At 40.7% G+C, this 20,555-nt stretch overlaps 1 protein-coding gene across 4 annotated transcripts in view; it reads right to left on the bottom strand.

Annotated features, from left to right (window-relative positions):
• The window catches only part of arhgef33 (Rho guanine nucleotide exchange factor (GEF) 33), a 34,447-nt gene extending 20,925 nt beyond the window's left edge, over window positions 1-13,522 (bottom strand). For 3 of the 4 annotated variants that reach the window (XM_057847339.1, XM_057847340.1, XM_057847341.1), the window contains exons 1-3: window positions 13,378-13,514; window positions 8,142-8,373; window positions 28-77 (exon numbers count right to left, since the gene is read on the bottom strand). In XM_057847339.1, the coding sequence (XP_057703322.1) occupies window positions 28-77; window positions 8,142-8,373; window positions 13,378-13,440 (345 nt within the window). In that variant the 5' untranslated portion in view covers window positions 13,441-13,514. Of the gene's footprint in view, window positions 1-27; window positions 78-8,141; window positions 8,374-13,377 lie in introns of all 4 variants that reach the window. The other variant, XM_057847342.1, reaches the window with a different exon arrangement.
• Window positions 13,523-20,555: the final 7,033 nt, after the last annotated feature.

The raw sequence follows: 20,555 nt of genomic DNA, 5'->3' as shown, positions 1-20,555 counted from the left end.
AATGCAAACAAATGTTGAGGTTCTTACCTGTGCAACCTCTATGTTTGTATCCTCCATGTTGTTGTCATCTTCTTTATCTGGTCAAATAAAATGCATTCATTAACGGTGCCTTGAGATAAGAGTGCTCTGCCACCTGTTGATACCATTTATTATTTTCTTTAAGGGGTACCCAACACCATTTTTTTGAAGCAAGAATATATATATAATGTATATGTTATGCCATAATCCATAACTCCATAATGTAATAGTCTTTTAGATTTCAGTGTAATGTTTGATTCTGTTGTTTTCCCTTTTCCACCTACAGTAAAATACAGTATAAGAGCGCTGTTAGTGAAATCTACAGTATATTGTTGTTATAGGTTTATGTATGTTGCTATATTATTGTTGGCTGTTGTTGTTGTTTTCTTGGGTTGGTTGAACCTGGTAAATTTCCCCTTTTTGACATTAGTAAAGTATGACCAAGACCATAACTAGTCAAAATAACATATTACAGTTAATTTTGTGTTGATCTGATTTGTCAAAAAAAAACAATTTTCCCTAAATCTCTTTTCCCTTTTCCACCTAAGGAATTGACACTGAAAGTGAACGCTGTATGTGTCACTGTTGTTACTGCTTTGTTGACTTGGCTGATGAAAAAAACTTTCCTCATCCACACTCTCGCTTTCCCTTTTCCACCCAAGGAATCAGTGCACTGAAAAGAAAAGGTATATGTGTAGCTGTTGTGACAGTTTTAAGATTTTTTCATGATCCAAGTCAACACAATGTTCTTTTTTCTCTCATCCACCCTCTTTTCCCTTTTCCACCTAAAGAGTTGGGGCACTGAAAGTGAAAGTTGTTTGTGTCTTTGTTGTTACTGTTTGTTTTATATTGTGTTGACATGGTTTATTAATAACTTATGTTGGTGTAAGAGGGAAAGAAAACCCTGTTCTTTTCCCTTTTCCACTTAAGAAATCGGGACGCTGAAAGTGAACGCTGTATATGTCACTCTTACGGTTTTGTTTTTAATATTTTGTTGACTTGGCTGATGAAAAAAACTTATTTCCCTCTTTAACACTCTTGCTTCCCTTTTCCACCTAAGGAATCAGTGCACTGAAAATGAAAGCTATATGTGTCACTGCTGTTACAGTTCTCTTTTAATATTGTGTTGACTTGCATCATAAAAAAAATGTTCTTCTTTTTCTCTTATCCACCCTCTTTTCTCTTTTCCACATAAGTAGTTGGGGCACTGAAAGTGAACGCTGTATGTATATACAGTATGTCACTGTTGTTATGGTTTGTTTTAATGCTGTGTTTACATGGCTTATTAATAAATTACGATTGTCCCCCCCCCTCCCCCCCATACACTCTCTTCTTTTCCCTTTTCCCAGTAAAGTTATCAGGACGCTGAAAATGAACACTGCATGTGTCACAGTTGTTACGTTTTTTGTTTTTTTTAAAAATTATTTTATTGACTTGGCTGATGATTTTTTTCCCCGCCCTCATCCACACTCTTGCTTTCCCTTTTCCACCTAAGTAATCCGTGCACTGAAAACGATAGCGTAATGTGTCACCGCCACAATTTTCTTTTAATATTGTGCTGACTTGGATCAAGAAAAATATAACTTTCTCTCATCCACCCTCTTTTCCCTTTTCCACCTAAGGAGTTGGAGCACCGAAAGTGAAAGTTGTATGTATCATTATTCTTACTTTTTAATATTGTCTTGACATGGCTTATTAATAAATTACATTTGTTTTTCTTTCCCCTCATACACCCTCTTCTTTTCCCTTTTCCACTTAAGGAGTTGAGGCACTAAAGGTGAACACTGTGTGTCACCGTTTTGACTTTGATATTTTTCTGTCTTGGTTTATGAAAAAAAAAATCCCCTCATCCACTGTCTCACTTTCCCCTTTCCACCTGAAGAATCAGGGAGCTGAAAATGAAACCTGTATATGTCACTGTTTTTAGTTTTTCTTTCAATATTGTTTTGACATGGATTATTAATAAATTTTGTTTTATTTCCCTTATACACCTTTTCTCTTTTCCACTTAAGGAGTCAAGACACTGAAAATGAAACCTGAATTTGTCACTGTTAGTTTTCTTTCAATATTGTTTTGACTTGGATCATGAAAAAAAAACTTTTTCTCTCATCCACCCTCTTTTTCCGTTTTCACCTTAGGAATTGGGACACTGAGAGTGACAGCTGCATGGATCATTGTTGTTACTGTTTGTTTTAATATTGTGCTGACATGGCTCATGAATAAACTACGTTTTATTTTTCATTCTGTCATCTACCATCTTGCTTTCCCTTTTCCACCTAGCAACCCGGTCACCAATTGTAAAAGCCGTACAGCCATTCCGATTTTTTTCCCCAACTAATAAGTAGGGCTGTCAAACGATTAAATTTTTTAATCGAGTTAATCACAGCTTAAAAATTAATTAATCGTAATTAATCGCAATTCAAACCATCTATAAAAAATGCCATATTTTTCTGTAAATTATTCTTGGAATGGAAAGAGAAGACACAAGACGGATATATACATTCAACATACGGTACATAAGTACTGTATTTGTTCATTATAACAATAAACCAACAAGATGGCATTAACATTCTGTTAAAGCGATCCATGGATAGAAAGACTTGTAGTTCTTAAAAGATAAATGTTAGTACAAGTTATAGAAATGTTATATTAAAACCACTCTTAATTTTTTCGTTTTAATAAAATTTGTAAAATTGTGGCCTCCCCTCTGCCTCGGCTGCCGGCCGTGGGAGTGGGTTGGGGGGGTCAGGTCTCCGATCTTGCATCGCCCCGTGGCAGTTCCTGGGCGTTCTCCTGCCTCCGCCTTCCCCTCTCTTCTCTGGCTGGGCATCCGCGCTGCGCTCCGTCGCGGGCTGGGCGCCGGTGTATCAGCGGGGTGTCGCCTGCACCGGCGGGGGTCCCTGCCTTGCCTGGGGCTTGGTGGGTCGCTGGGGGTCCCGTGGCGTGCCGTGCCGGTTGGGGGGCTGTGGCTGTGGCTCATGGCCCGGGTGGGCGGGCGGGGGTGGATGTAGGCATGGGGTTGGTGATGCGTCCCCTCCTGCCATCCCTGAAGGCCGGTTGATGGGCGCGCGGGTGGCCCGGGGGACCACCCTGGTTCCCGGGGGGGGGGGGGCGGTGGCTCCTTTGCTGGGCGGCGGGAGTAGGGATGGGCTGCGCATGGCCCACCCATCCCCCCGCCCGCCCTCCCTCCCCGGGCTGGCTGGGTGGGGGCCGTGGCCCTGGGTTGGCGCCCGCGTGGTTTCTCCGCCCGTCTGCGTGGCTGTTGCGCGCCCGGTGGGGCTTGCGTGCTGCTGGATGTGGTAGGGCATGCTCGGGTTGGGGGTTCTGGTGCCGGGATTGGCGATGCGGCGGCGTAGGGTTGGTCGCCAACGGGCTTACACTCATAAGAGATTCACACGATTACTGGGTTCTAGATCACAGAACTGATTTGTGTACACTCTACCCCTTTCAATCACTTAGCTTATAGTCTTATAGACACCCCCAACCCCATTGTCCTCTTTCACTGGCCAATAGGCCCCCACATGGTGTAAACCGGAAATACATCTCGCTGACGGTAGCACCAGCATATTAGTAACTAGTTTAGATGTTCAATGTATTTCTTGTTGTTGTTTGTGTATGTGTTTCTTTTCTTTCTTCTCTTGTCTTTCTTTTCTTCTGTCCCCCCATAACCCCTTCCTGTTCACTGCTTTGTCATAATAAAAAGGTATTTTGAATGATCACAATGGGAGTATGTCAGACTCTCAATGTGAAACATTAAAACTGTTCAGAATCCGAGCACTTAGACTTCCATTCTCTGTGTCAAACAGCTGAACAGGACAGGTTTTAAAAAAAAAAAAAAAATTGTAAAATTTTCAATCAAAAAATAAACTAGTAGCTCACCATTGTTGATGTCAATAATTACACAATTCTCATGGTGCTGGAACCCATAAAATCAGTTGGACCCAAGCACCAGCAGATGGCGACAAAACTCCAAAAAACACAAGTAACAAGTGCACATGACGCTGTGCTGTTTGAGCGGGGCATGTGTGTTAATTGCGTCAAATATTTTAACGTGATTAATTAAAAAAAATTAATTACCGACAATTAACGCGATAATTTTGACAGCCCTAGTAATAAGTTGACTATTAGTAGTAATAGCAATTATTTGGATTACTACATGAGCTAAGATTTTATTGTAAGATATGAGCGCCTTTTCTGCCAAAAACAGAGGATAAATTCTGATAACATATTTGTCAACTCTCCCTCACTGTACAATAATAATTTATGCGTGCTTAAAAGAACATTCCATCCCCTTCACGCGTCATTTCTGAATATTCACCATTCAACAAAATGCCATTTCTGCACGATTTCTGTCTCCGCGCATCACGCGTCGTCAGCCTCACAACAGCCTCGCTTTGTGTTCCGCAAAATGTCAAAGGTGAGCAACGTCATCCGGAGGCTGGTGTTAACTACACGCCGGGCTCAGTGTCGACGACACGCGGAAGGCTGGCCAAAAAGCCCGGCGTTATAGCTGCGCAGTCATGTGAACAAATGCACAAGAACTACAAGAAGGCACAGTGTCACTAAATAGACTTGCCGGCGGGCAGAAAAAAAGGGGTGTGAAGAGTTCATCATCATGGAAAACAAACATTTTCCATTTATCATCACAACAAATACTCATTACAAGTACTGTATCTGGTGCTATTATGACTGATTTATGACAATGTAGACATCCATTCCATTTCAAAAAGGATGAGACTGCAATTGCTGTCAATGACCATTGTTGCATGCCAGTGTTTTTTGGGCTGAGTTTAAAAATGTTTAAAAATACAATCTGTTGTTTTAGGTCTGAAAGCCGTTTTAACCCGTTCAGTGACAGTGGTGGACATTCAAAAGATTCAAAAGTCTTCAGACATTTAACCCTTTATAATTAACTAGAAACTGCAATTTCGGGAGAAATTACACCTGGGTCTTTCCTCAGTGGAGATACAGATCTTCGCCCCACTCAGGTGTAGCAATAGAATGGACAATAATGCCAGTCATTGGCATTAAACAAAGTAAACGCCATTAGAGATGATTGGGAGAATTGGACGTCCATGTCTGTCAATGGCAGCACCCTCCATAAGCGTCAATGCAATCTGGGACATTTGAGGGACACGTCCTATTGATATCTAGTCATTTTCTGTTGATTTGGGGGAAGAAAAAAAAAATCCCATTGAAAATTAATGGGGAAAAATTTAGACGTCCATGGACGTCAATGGTATCAACTTACATAGGCGTCAATGGAATCCAAGTACATTGGCATCAATCAAATGAAAAAACATAATTAAATGCCATTAGAAATGAATGGGAAATTTGGACGTCCATGGCCGTCAATGGCATCACCCTCCATAAGCATTAATAGAATTGGGGAAGTTTGAGGGAAACGTCCTATTGATATCTGGTCATTTTCTGTTGATTTGGTGAAAAAAAAAAAATTACCATTGAAAATGAATGGGAAAAAGTTTGGACGTCAATGGTATCAACTTACATAGGCGTCAATGGAAAATAAGTACATTGGCATTAATAGAATGAAAAAACATGATAAAATGCCATTAGAAATGAATGATATAATGTTCATGAGAACTAAATGAATTAAATTAAAATGAATATTCTAAAAACAGAAATAAACACTGGTTATGATCCAAAGTAACACTGTAATGTTGTTGTTTTTCATATTATTTAACTAACTGCCTGCCACTGACAATTAAAGACGTCCAATTCTTTTAAACTTGGAAGACTGACTGCAAACGCCTGTGACACATTTAACATTTCCATTCATTCGGGTAGCTTTTCAACTCTGACATGCAAAGAATCTGCATTGTTAGTCATTATTTTTGAACAAACAAACAAAAAACTTGTATGTGTGCGTGTGTGACCTGGGAATTCTTCACAAATCAACAGGAGGTGACCAATGAACAAGAAGTGAGCCAGAAATACACTAAAAATAACAGAAAGCGACCCAAAATTTGCAGGACGTGACTCGGAAATCCAGTAAAAATAATAGTAAGTGACCCAAAATCATCAGAAAGTCACCCACAAAACCAGCAGGAAGTAGCTCGGAATTTCAGAAATGCCTCAAAATCAACAGGAGGTGACCAATGAACAAGAAGTGAGCCAGAAATAGACTAAAAATAACAAAAAGCGACCCTAAATTTGAAGGACGTGACTCAGAAATCCACTAAAAGCAACAGTAAGTGACCCAAAATCATCAGAAAGTCACCCACAAAATCAGCAGGAAGTGGCTCGGAATTTCAGAAATACACTAAAACTAACAGAAAGCGACCCAAAATTTGCAGGACGTGACTTGGAAATCCACTAAAAATAACAGTAAGTGACCCAAAATCATTAAAAAGTCACCCACAAAATCAGCATAAAGTGGCTTGGAATTTCAGAAATGCCTCAAAATCAACAGGAGGTGACCAATGAACAAGAAGTGAGCCAGAAATACACTAAAAATAACAGAAAGCGACCCAAAATTTGCAGGACGTGACTCGGAAATCCAGTAAAAATAATAGTAAGTGACCCAAAATCATCAGAAAGTCACCCACAAAATCAGCAGGAAGTGGCTCGGAATTTCAGAAATACACTAAAACTAACAGAAAGCGACCCAAAATTTGCAGGACGTGACTTGGAAATCCACTAAAAATAACAGTAAGTGACCCAAAATCATTAAAAAGTCACCCACAAAATCAGCATAAAGTGGCTTGGAATTTCAGAAATGCCTCAAAATCAACAGGAGGTGACCAATGAACAAGAAGTGAGCCAGAAATACACTAAAAATAACAGAAAGCGACCCAAAATTTGCAGGACGTGACTCGGAAATCCAGTAAAAATAACAGTAAGTAACCCAAAATCATCAGAAAGTCACCCACAAAATCAGCAGGAAGTGGCTCGGAATTTCAGAAACGCCTCAGAATCAACAGGAAGTAACCAATGAGCATGAATAGACCCAGAAAGACACTGAATCTAAGAGCATGTGACCCCAAATGTGCATGAAGTGACCCAGAAATTCACTAAAAAACACAGTAAGTGACCCATAAGTGACCCACAAAGTCAATAGGCAGTGACTCGGAATTTCAGAAATGCCTCAAAATTAACAGGAAATGACAAATGAACATGAAGTGAGCCCGAAATAAACTAAAATTAGCAGTAAGTGACCCACAAAATGAACAGGAAGTGACTTGGAATTACAAAAATGCCTCAGAATCGACAGGAAGTGACCAATGAACAGGAGCGACATAGAAATACACTAAAGCTAACAGAGAGACCCAAAATCACCAGAAAATGACCCAATGTCAACAGGAAAATGAATAACCGCAAGTGACCCACAAAATCAATAGGCAGTGACTTGGAATTTCAGAAATGGGCCTCAAATCAACAGGAAGTGACCAATGAACACGAAGTGAGCCAGAAATAAACTAAAACTAGCAGTAAGTGACCCACAAAATCAACAGGAAGTGACCAATGAACAGGAGCGACCCAGAAATACACTCAAACTAACAGAAAGAGACCCAAAATCATCCGAAAAAGACCCAATGTCGACAGAAAGTGACTCACAAAATCAACAGGAAGTGGTTCGGAATTTCAGAAATGCCTCAAAATCAACAGGAAGTAACCACTGAACAGGAAATGACCCAAAAATGCACTAAAACTAACAGGAAGTGACCCCAAATCATCAGAAAGTGACTGGATGTCAACAGAAAGGGACCCAGAAAATCAACAGGAAGTGACCAAAGAACAGGAAGTGACCCAGAAATTCAGTAAAACTAACAGACAGTGACCCGCAATTAACACATTGCCTGCCATTGACAATAGACATTTCATTGAAACGGGGTAAGACTGGCTGTCAATTCTCTACTTTCGCCCCCTCCCAATCAAAAAGGGATTGGACGTCTAGCATCGTCAGTGGCAGCTGATGACTGAAGTTGGACCCCTTTAAGGGTTTTTAAAAAATGCACATGAAAGGGTTAAAATCAATGTTTGGGTGCGGAATCTAAAACTAATTTCCATTTTTCTTAATCCCACTTTCAATGGATTGGACGTCTCCCCATGATAAACTAGTGACATACCCATTTTAAATCACCGCGGAACTAATTTCATACCTTCTCGCGGCTTCTCCTCCATGTTTGAACCCAGCGGCGGCTTGTGTTGACACCTCCTGCCAAGACCGAGAAGAACACGAAGAAGACTACGACGATGATGATGATCAAGACGAGGGCCGGCGTTGATGTCCCTCCCCTGCAAGCAGCATGCGAGTCCTGTGATTTGTCTTGTGCGCACAAACGGCTCCTTGTTTTGTGTGGAAGCCGTCCAGACGGACGTCACGGCATCACACTGTACTCAACAGAAAATGGCGAAGAAATCATAAAAAAACTTGTTGTTGTTCCTCAATAGCGCTGGTCAGAGGTGACAAAAAGAATACACTGTCTTCAATACTTGATTTATTTCTTCAAGAAAAGTGGTTTTCTTCCTGCTTTGACTTTTTATGCTCGGGGTCCACATTTTGCTGACCTCTCCTGGGCAACAAACACCACCGCACTGGTTAAGCAGCAAAGACTACACTACCTGAGATTGCTCAGGAAGGAGCAACTCAATACCAATCGGCTGGTAACCTTCTACTGGTCAGCTATTGAGAGCCTGCTGCACAAAAGGTCATCCATTGGTTGCCTTCTTCCTCCTTTGTCCACCATCTACAACTCTCGGTGCATCATAAAAGACTATGCACATGGCCACCAATGGCATGGATGTACTAGGCCATCCATGGCATCAATCAGGGCGTACATGGCCGCCCGTGGCATTGGCGCACATGGTCATCAATGGCTTGGACATACATGGCTGTCCATGGCATCAATAGAATCAGGATCCTTTGCTGCCAATGACACGGGCGTACATGGCCATCAATGTCATGGACGTACAGGCCCGTCATTGGCATCCAAGTACATTGGCATCAATAGAGTCAAGATCCATGGTTGTCAATGGCATCGACATAAATGTCCGTCATTGTCAAGGACGTAAATGGCTGTCCATGGCATCAATAGAATCAAGATCCATTGCTGGGCATGGCCGCCAATGGCATGGACGTACAGTGGGGTAAATAAGTATTTAGTCAACCACTAATTGTGCAAGTTCTCCCATTTGAAAATATTAGCAAGGCCTGCAATTGTCAACATGGGTAAAACTCAACCATGAGAGACAGAATGTGGAAAAAAAAAACAGAAAATCACATTGTTTGATTTTTAAAGAATTTATTTGCAAATCATGGTGGAAAATAAGTATTTGGCCAATACCAAAAGTTCATCTCAGTACTTTGTTATGTACCCTTTGTTGGCAATAACGGAGGCCAAACGTTTTCTGTAACTCTTCAAAAGCTTTTCATACACTGTTGCTTATATTTTGGCCTATTCCTCCATGCAGATCTCCGCTAGAGCAGTGATGGTTTGGGGCTGTCGTTGGGCAACACGGACTTTCAACTCCCTACACAGATTTTCTACGGGGTTGAGATCTGGCTAGGCCACTCCAGGACCTTGAAATGATTCTTACAAAGCCACTCCTTTGTTGCCATGGCTGTGTGTTTGGGATCATTGTCATGACCCAGCAACGTCTCATCTTCAATGCCCTTGCTGATGGGAGGAGATTTTCACTCAAAATCTCTCGATACATGGCCCCATTCATTCTTTCCTTTACACAGATCAGTCGTCCTGGTCCCTTTGCAGAAAAACAGCCCCAAAGCATGATGTTTCCACCCCCATGCTTCACAGTGGGTATGGTGCAATTCAGTATTCTTTTCCCTTCAAACACGAGAAACTGTGTTTCTACCAAAAAGTTCTATTTTGGTTTCATCTGACCATAACACATTCTCCCAGTTCTCTTCTGGATCATCCAAATGCTCTCTAGCGAACCGCAGACGGGCCCGGACGTGTACTTTCTTCAGCAGGGGGACACGTCTGGCAGTGTAGTATTTGAGTCCCTGGCGGCGCATTGTATTACTAATAGTAGCCTCTGTTACTGTGGTCCCAGCTCTCTGTAGGTCATTCACAAGGTCATTCTGTGTGGTTCTGGGATTTTTGCTCCCCGTTCTTGTTATCATTTTGACATCACAGGGTGAGGAGGGAGTTGAAAGTCGGTGTTGCCCAACAACAGCCCCAAAACATCACTGCGCTGGAGGAGATCTGCATGGAGGAATGGACCAAAATACCAGCAACAGTGTGTGAAAAGCTTGTGAGGATTTACAGAAAACGTTCAGCCTTCGTTATTGCCAACAAAGGGTATATAACAAAGTATTGAGATGAACTTTTGGTATTGACCAAATACTTATTTTCCACCATGATTTGCAAATAAATTCTTTAAAAATCAAACAATGTGATTTTCTGTTTTTTTTTTTTCCACCTTCTGTCTCTCATGGTTGAGGTTTACCCATGTTGAAAATTACCGGCACCTCTAATATTTTTGAGTGGGAGAACTTGCACAATTAGTGGTTGACTAAATACTTACTGTTTATGGCCGCCAATGACATGGCCATACTGTACACGGCTGTCAATGGCATTCAAGTACATTGGCATCAATAGAATCAAGTTCCATGGTTGTCAATGGCATCAACATAGATGGCCGTCATTGTCAAGGACATACATGGCTGTCAATGGCATCGACTTACTTTGGCGCCAGTTGAATATCAATGTGCTGTAATGGTAAGTTTTGTTTGAATATTTCATGCGCGTGACTCAACTTCCTTGTGTGTACCACATTGAGCATGGAGAAAAGCAAGAAGTTTCTGAGGACTTGAAAACCAAAATTGTGAGGAAGCATGGGCAATCTCAAGGCTCAAGTCCATCTCCAGAGACTTGATTGTTGCTGTGTCTACCGTGCGCAGTGTAATCAATAAGTGCACTGTGGCTAACCTCCCTAAATGTGGACAGGAAAGAAAAATTGAAGAGCGATTTCAACGAAAGATTGTGCGGATGGTGGATAAAGAACCTCAACTAACGTCCAAACAAGTTCAATCAGTCCCGCAGTCCAAGGGTACAACAGTGTCAACCCGTACTATCCGTCGGCGTCTGAATGGAAAGGGATTCTGTTAGGTCCTCTTCCCCCTCCTTCTGAGACATGCCCACCTCCAGCAGGTGTGCATGTTTTTAGCTGATTGCAGGTCAGACGAGTGGAGCGGCCACAGCTGAGAGCAATGAACATCAGCCAGCTTTAAAAGCCCAGCAGACGCTCCACCTCGTCGCCCGATCAACTCGTCTGGTTTCGCCGTCAGTTGTTTCTCGCACTCTTATATGATATTACTGATTCCCGGCTCACGACTACTTTGCTCTCGCCCCAGGTCCTGTCCTCTGCGCGCTCCTTGTCGGATTCTACGCCTGCCTCCTCCCGAGCTTCCACGCCTGCCTCCTTCCGAGCTTCCACGCCTGCCTCCTTCCGAGCTTCCACGCCTGCCTCCTTCCAAGCTCCCACGTCAGCTCCCCTGCTCCGCTCCCAGCAATCTACACCCGAGACAGCCTTTTGATCATCAATAAAAGATTACTCATTTGATCACTGTGTGTCCACTCTGGGATCCCCTCTTGCTCCCGCACCTAACAGGATTCTATGGTAGGATACCCAGGAACACCCCACTTCTGACCCAGAGATATAAAAAAGCCAGGCTTGAGTTTGCCAAAACTTACCTGAGAAAGCCAAAAACGTTTTGGAAGAATGTTCTCCGGTCAGATGAGACAAAAGTAGAGCTTTTTGGGAATAGGCATCAACATAGAGTTTACAGGAAAAAAAACGAGGCCTTCAAAGAAATGAACACTGTCCCCACAGTCAAACATGGCAGATATTCCCCGGTGTTTTGGGGTTGCTTTGCTACCTCTGGCACTGGACTGCTTGACCGTGTGCATGGCATTATGAAGTCTGAAGACTACCAACAAATTTTGCAGCATAATGTGTGAGAAAGCTGGGTCTCCCTCGGGAGGTCATGGGCAGTGTTGTTAATAACGGCGTTACAATATAACGGCGTTAGTAACGCCGTTATTTTTTTTCAGTAGTGGGTAATCTAATTAATTACTTTTCTCATCTTGGCAACGCCGTTACCGTTACTGAGGGCGGAAAGGCATGCGTTACTATATTGGTCGAAAAGTCTGAGGGAGACGGAGTCACCGAGACGACAGAGCAGAGCAGAGCAGGCAAGAAAGTTGTGACACCGAGCAAACGCGATGCTAGGTAGCTCCAATAATACATGTTGTAGCCGATAGCCTACAAACTACGCCCGCATGTTATGGTAGATATGGTAGACATGGTAGATATCCCATATACTGTATATAGATATAACTAGATGCAAAATGACAGACATGGTACTAAATGCGTTAGTAGACAGCCGCCATCTTGAAGCAGTACACTTTTTAGGACGGCTCTGTTGTAGAGAACCTTCCTAGCGAGCCTAAGTAACTTTTTATATAAAATACTTCTAAATCGGCAAAATCTTGATTTGAATCTATCTTTAAATGATGAAACAGTTTTAAAACTTTCATATGTCGAAAGTAGAGAGAAGGGAACTAATGCAATAATGGGAGCAATTCTAACAACTTTAAACAGTTGATTCAGGGTAAAGAGTAAATTAGGGTAAAGAATTGGGCTCGGGCCAATTGTACCAAAAATCTTCACAAAAAACTTCACATAGTGTGGCCAATGTTTTTTTTAATGTGTTTTTTTTTTTTTTTTTTTTTTTTTTTTGAGGAAAAAAAAAGTAATTATCACCAATTACTTTGCCAAGTAACTAATTACTCTTACATTCAGGTAATTGAGTTACTAACGCAATTACTTTTTGGGAGAAGTAATTTGTAACTATAATTAATTACTTTTTTTCAGTAAGATTAACAACACTGGTCATGGGTCTTCCAACAGAACAATGACCCAAAACACACTTCAAGAAAATGGTTTCAGAGAAAGCACTGGAGACTTCTAAAGTGAGTCCAGACCTGAATCCCATAGAACACCTGTGGAGAGATGTGAAAATAGCACCCTTCAAATTTCAGAGACCTGGAGCAGTTGGCCGCAGAAGAATGGTCTAAAATTCCAACAGAGCATTGTAAGAATCTCATTAATGGATACCAGAAGTGGTTGTTGGCAGTTATTTTGTCTTAAGGTTCTGCTACCAAGTACTAGGCTGAGGGTGCCGATATGTTTGTCCGGCCTGTTTTTGGAGTTTTATGTAAAATGATAATGATTTAATTATTTTTTTCATTCTCTTTTGTGTTTTTTCATTGCAAGCAAAATAAATGAAGATATTGCTTTTGCAATTGTAATCATTTTCTGGGAGAAATTGAGCATTATCTGACAGAATTGCAGGGTGTAGATACTTACAGCATGTGTTGCCTTCATTATAAGGCTTAGATAAGGCTTTTGATTTTTTGCGGCTCCAGACATATTTGTTTTTTGTTTTATTGGTCCAATATGGCTCTTTCAACATTTTGCGTTGCTGACTCCTGAACTAGGGCTAGCGATTTACAGGTGTGGGCAATCAGGTGATGAAGGGGAAGGCAAGACAAGACTGACAAGGTGAACACAGAGTAATAAAAGGAACCCACCAGAATAAAACAGGATGTGAACGAACATAAATCAACAGCGCTGACGACGGCGTGTAGCACAATGACAATGAAGGCTTTCTATTCTATTCTATCATTGTGGGGAACACATGAACATTTTAATGGGGTCAAAAACATTGCAAAATCTTATTTTTCAAAATTCAAACTTCCGTTCCTCCCATCGTTGTTTGATCAGAACGCTCCCTTCTGTCAATCTTTCCTCTCATTTTTTGTCATTCCTTAACTCTTTTCAATTTATTCACACACACATCCATATTCACAAAGTGTACATCATTTCATAATGCTGAGCTAGGATCATGTGTGAGTCAGGTCTCCCTTAAAGCTACTCAAAGTTTATAGACAGGAGCATGTGTACTTACTCTCCTCATATGAATTTCTGAGGACCTCTACTGGCCACTGTTACGTATTACATTGCATTTACATTACACTGTTTGCATGAAAGAAAAGAAAGAAAGAAAAGCTAATATATATGTTTGTGTGTGCATTTCTAATTAAGTTTAGAGCTACAGTTTGTGGAGTTACATGTGAGCGATTTGCTATTTGATTTTGAAATACATTAGCATTCGTAGCATTTAAGATAGTAGACGTTCATGCAGTGGCGCCTCCAGAAATGTTTCATAGAGGTGGCCAGATGGGGCCACTTAAAATCTTAGGGTGGCCAAAACTAAAAGCCATAATTTCAGGTTTTTATTATATTTTTGCAGTAAAAAGGTCAGGGGAAAACTATCAACACGGCTACTGATATACTTTGGTGTATTGTGTAATATTTGATGTTACTAATGATTTAATGTGCATAGTCCATAACTGTCCAGTCAACATTTTGAGTTCCACAACAATTCTGTTTTATTTTGTTTTGTATATACAGTATTAGGCATAAGGTGTACATTTAATTAGGGCTGTCAAACGATTAAAATTTTTAATCAAGTTAATCACAGCTTAAAAATTAATTAATCGTAATTAATCGCAATTCAAACCATCTCTAAAATATGCCATATTTTTCTGTAAATTATTGTTGGAATGGAAAGATAAGACAAGTCGGATATGTACATTCAACATACTGTACATAAATACTGTATTTGTTTATTATAACAATAAATCCACAAGATGGCATTAACTTTATTAAAATTCATTTTGTGAAAGGGATCCACGGATTGAAATTCTTAAAGGATAAATATGAGTTTGTATATTGTGACTAAATATTGCCATCTAGTGTATTTGTTGAGCTTTCAGTAAATGATACTGTAGTGACTTAACTGTTCTGTCTAAATGCATGATGGGAAGTGGTGCAACCATGACTGTGTATGGTGGCTGCAAATTCTATATCTTCTCTGCATTGGGTACACTACAGGGTGCTAAGAAAAAGATCAACCCGTTATTCTTCCCAACGTCGCTTCCCACAATATTTATAATTGCTGTGGGAGAGATGACAAAGCTTTGTATCTACTCCACTCTGCCTCTTATCTCTGTATATAAGTAAAAGGGCGCCATTGTAGGCTGTTTGCGGGAATGAGTGGATGAGTCGTACCGCGAATGCGTTAATTGCGATAAATATTTTCACGTGATTAATTTTTAAACATTAATTACCGGCCGTTAACGTGATAAATTTGACAGCCCTACATTTAACAAAACAAAATAAATGCATTCATTTGGGATGAAATGCATAACTGATGCTACTGGGTGGCCAGTTTATAAGGGTAATTTATAAGGGTGGCCGTGGCCACCCCTGGCCACCCCCTGGTGGCGCCACTGCATTTGTGAGGGAAATTACGCTAATTTAATCTACTAAATTTACATATTGATCAGAATAGATGGACGTTTAAACACCAATAGCGTAGCGCACAAATGTTTTTTTTTTTTTTTTTTTAAACTTTATTTACACAAAAACTACAAATAATGGGCGAACAATTCACTTTCTGTGGAGTACATTTTGATAGCCCTTTGGGGCCCCTTTATTGGGGGGGCCACAAGCAACTGCCTAGCATGCCTGTTCGCTAGCCCCACCTCTGCCTCAATTTGATGCAAAATTAAATGGGGAATGACCTAAAATAAACAGGATGTGACCTGGGAATGTCCAAAAACCACCAGAAAGTGAATGAAAACAAATAGACAAAAACATAAACAGATATTTTAATTAGTTGTTTTTTTAATGCATTGCAAAATTGTGTATTGAGAGACACAGTGACACACAATTACAAAAAAAAATGGTATCAAACAGTACTTTAAACAAGACATGTCAATGCAATAATGCAATTGTCCTTTAACACAAAACTGTTGCATTTTCTCCCGTCATGTGTTTGCCATGCCACAGCTGTTCAGGCATGTGTGTATGTGTTGTGGTCATGCCACACATGTACACAGTGCTTGCACCTGTGTCGCAAAAATGTGAAGATGTGGTGCGGTGCAAACAAATTGCACGTGTATGAAGAGAGTGGTGTGACATCACACTCATAGTGAATGGTTATATTATTATTATGATTATATATTTTATTTCAAATGACCTCCCAGTTTAAATGAATTGAATATCTATTGCTGCTAATGAGTTATTTGCTTACTATTAATGTTAGTGTATTTCTGGGTCACTTCACTTGCTGTTCATTGGTCACTTCTTGTTGATTTTGAGGCATTTCCAAAAGTACGAGTCACTTCCGCATTTCCGGGTCACTCCCTGCACATTTTGGGTCACTTTCTGTCCATTTTAGTGGGTTTCTGGTTCCACTTTTTGTTAATTTTGAGGCATTATTGAAAGTCATTTCCTTTTGATTTTAGGTCACTTTCGGATGATTTTGGGTAATTTACTGTTAATTTTAGTGCATTTCCGGGTCTCTTTCTGCACATTTTGTGTCAGTTTTGTTAGTTTAGGCGTATTTTTGGCTCAGTCCTTATTCATTGGTCACTTCCTGTTAATTTTGAGGCGTTTACGAAATTCTGAGTCACTTGCTGTTGATTTTGTAGGTCACTTTCTGTTGATTTTGGGTCACACACTGTTAATTTTAGTGCATTTCCGGGTCACTTCCAGCACATCTTAGGTCACTTTCTGTTAGTTTTAGTGTATTTGTGTCTCGCTTCTTGTTCATTGGTCACTTCCTGTTGAATTTGAGGCATTTCCAAAATTCCAAGTCACTTCCTGTTGATTTTTTGAGTGACTTTCTGATGATTTAGGGTCACGGTACATGTATTCGTATTGAACCGTTTCGGTACTTGGTGCTCGGTTCGGAACGGACGCGTACCGAGCGAGTTTCTGACGTAATGTAACCCTTATTTTTCGAGGCTGTGAGTCAATCGGGAGGAAGTCGGCGTGATGTCACGATGACGTCACCTCGCTTAGCAATGTGTCGCCATTTTGTGAAGGGGGAACGCACAGCTAAACATTCCATAGACAAACATTTGAAATGAATATATTTCAGGTGTGTTTTGCGTCTTTTTTCCTATAAACATCTGAAACGTGGCTTACTATTATCACGAGTCACTGCCGACAGACGCGAGGAGGCGATGCAATTTAAAATTAGCGTTTATTGGCTTACAAAGCTGCCGATACAAAGTCACAGCTGATAGCTGGATAGACAAAGGAATGGCCTGCAGTGGAGTTCGGAAACATCTACAACTACCTCATAAAGTCACCCCCCAGTAAGTTGACCTTTATCATTTACGTGGAATATGTACTGTGTGGAACTGAGAAAATTGGTAGTATATACGAAGAGATTATTTCTGCCGTAACTGGTAATTCGCCTCCAAGTATTATTTAGCCGTGAGCACGTCACGGCAAACTAACCAATTTCCACCAGGCCAATAATATACCGAATGACTATACTAATATCAGAGCAGTTCACGGCAAAAGAAAAATAACGCTTTGCGAGTTGCCGGTTACGTAATAATAACCACTGCCTAGTCTATTGAATCCTAGCAGCTAATTGGGGCAAAAATTAAAGTTTACTCACGAGTTATAAAATGTCGGCTGCAAACGTAAATGTGGTTGGATTTAGGTTCCCACAGGCGAAAATAGTCCACGGAACCGTCTTCTTTTACTGTTCCTCGATTAATTGCTCTCAGCCATTTGTTTCTCCTTTTCTTCTCACGTGGAACAATGAAGAACTTCAAATGCGGCGCCGAACTCTTCCTTGTGTGACAACCCGCAACACAGCAACTTTTAGTCATTCCGACGGAAAAAAGACCGCAAATAAAATGAAAGTTAAACGCGTTTGTATTACAATGCACGACAGAGCAACTGCTTGTGACTCGTCTTTTGCCCCATTGTCTATAGACCTTACCCATGTGACGTCACAACTCCTTCCTCCTGACTGGTGCCGCCCAATTGTCCGTCAACACATCATGTTTCCCTGTTAACGCTACGTACATTCCTCCTATTTACGACGTGTTTTTCTGCTTGTTAACATTAATAATCAAAATGGTGAAGGCGTGTGTGGCGGTCGGTTGCAATAACAGAGAAGATAGACAGAGAGACTTGAAGTTCTACCGGATTCCGAGAGACCCGGAGAGAAGAGAGCGAGATGGGCTGCTGCAATTCGACGAGAAAACTGGGCTCCAAACGATTACCACAGATTATGTAGAAGTCATTTTATATCTGGTAAGATGCATTTAATATATATTTAGAGGGTTTTGGGCTGACAACCACAATTAAGATCATTGCTAGGCTAATCGCCGACAACATACACATATGTATGTAGTGAGAGTGCTATCGCTAAACCATATAAACATTAAAAGCCCTAACTCCATTGACAAACGACATGAAATACATTAGACTTGACAGTGGATGTTAGCAATAACAAAAGATTTTGAATTGAAAATTTCGTAACTCACCTTTCCAAGCACAAGATAGATTCCTGCCGAATTTTCGTGGACGAGGACCTGTTTCACCCAACCAGCAACGAAGTATTTATAAGCCTCCAAGCTCTTAAAGTTTTTGAAACTTTCGTGAGAATACGCTGATTTTGTGTGGACAAGTTCAGGGTAGCTAGCAGATGTCAGGCAAATACGGCGGAGACAGCGGGTCGAAAAACATCGATTTAGGCATCAAATATGAATGGATAAACTGAAGCTTTTCCACATAACGCCTTTTATGCAACGCATCAAGTGAGTTTACGGCATCCGAAAGCACCGGGTCTTCCATGAAATGCATTATAAATTGCTCGATCAATTGAGACCATTGATAATACAGACACAAAATGACGGACAAGTGGGCGGAACCATACAGCGAGCACGTGATTTTGTGACGTCGGTGGGTAGGGTCTATATGGGGACGCTTTGTTGTGGCTGGTGACGTCATTAAATGCCCGGATGTCCGACTTCCTCTATAATGAGGACCAACATGGTAGAACAGTAAGAAAGGTCAACGGCGCGGCAACGTGGCCGCCGCGAGAACGCAGTGAAACGCGGCCGTTAAAGTCAATCAGCCTATAAACACCAGTCGCAGTGCAGCCGTGTGTTTAGACGTGTCCCAGAAGCGGCTCAATGCAATGCACGCGAAAAGAACGGCAGAGTTTATTATTTGACGCGAGACGCGGCCCTCCTGCGTCAATACTACTAGCTAGCAGACCGGGCAGACCGGAAGTCACGCATGTAAAATACAGTGGATCCGGTCGATTTTCAAACTAATATGCAATCGTAACCAGTGTTGTTAATAACGGCGTTACAATATAACGGCGTTACTAACGGCGTTATTTTTTTCAGTAGTGGGTAATCTAATTAATTACTTTTCTCATCTTGGCAACGCCGTTACCGTTACTGAGGACGTAAAGGGATGCATTACTATATTGGACGAAAAGTCTGAGGGAGACGGACTCACCGAGACGACAGAGCAGAGCAGGAGTGTGGAGGAGGCAAGAAAGTTGTGAGGCCGAACAAACGCGATGCTAGGTAGCTCCAATAATACATGTTGTAGGCGATAGCCTTCAAACTACGCCCGCATGTTATGGTAGATATGGTAGACATGGTAGATAACACATGTACTGTCTATAGATATAACTAGATGCAAAATGATAGACATGGCACTAAATGCGTTAGTAGACAGCCGCCATCTTGAAGCAGTAGACTTTTTAGGACGGCTCTGTTGTAGAGAACCTTCCTAGCGAACCTACGTAACTTTTTACATAAAATACTTCTAAATCGGCAAAATCTTGACTTGAATCTATCTTTAAATGATGAAATAGTTTTAAAACTTTCATATGTCGAAAGTAGAGAGAAAGGAACTAATGCAATAATGGGAGCAATTCTAGCAACTTTTAACAGTTGATTCAGGGTAAAGAGTAAATTAGGGTAAAGAATTGGGCTCGGGCCAATTGTACCAAAAAGCTTCACAAAAAACTTCACATAGTGTGGCCAATGTTTTTTTTTTTTTTTTTTAAATTGAGGGGAAAAAAAAAAAAGTAATTATCACCAATTACTTTGACAAGTAACTAATTACTCTTACATTAAGGTAATTGAGTTACTAATGCAATTACTTTTTGGGAGAAGTAATTTGTAACTATAATTAATTACTTTTTTTCAGTAAGATTAACAACACTGATCGTAACCCACTTTTTGAGTCCATCAGATCTCTTGAGTGGTAGATCGGGGCACAGTTGACTTGTCTTTGTTGATTTACAGTTGTCTTCTCTGCTATAATAATAACCAACACGGCCCCGTGTTCAATACAAAACCCTCCTACCACAACAAAACAAGTTGGAACTAATATTCACAAAGGAACTAAAGTTATACAACATAAATGAATACTACATCACATTTGTAAAATGCAAACACATAATGAAATAAATAATAGCCCATTTGAATAAAATAAATTGAAATGAGCTAAAACACCTGTAATTAAATAATAAGAATAATACACAGATCCTGCTTACACAATTAAAATTATTAATTTCTGTGTGGCGCTTTAACTTGAGAAAATCCACCAATAAAGCTTGTGAAAACCGTTCATAAGAAAAA

This window comes from Corythoichthys intestinalis, chromosome 10, assembly GCF_030265065.1.
Source record: "Corythoichthys intestinalis isolate RoL2023-P3 chromosome 10, ASM3026506v1, whole genome shotgun sequence".
Classification (NCBI taxonomy): Eukaryota; Metazoa; Chordata; class Actinopteri; order Syngnathiformes; family Syngnathidae; genus Corythoichthys; species Corythoichthys intestinalis.
The sequence above is the reverse complement of the archived record's forward strand: the minus strand, read 5'-3'. Positions and strand labels throughout refer to the sequence as shown.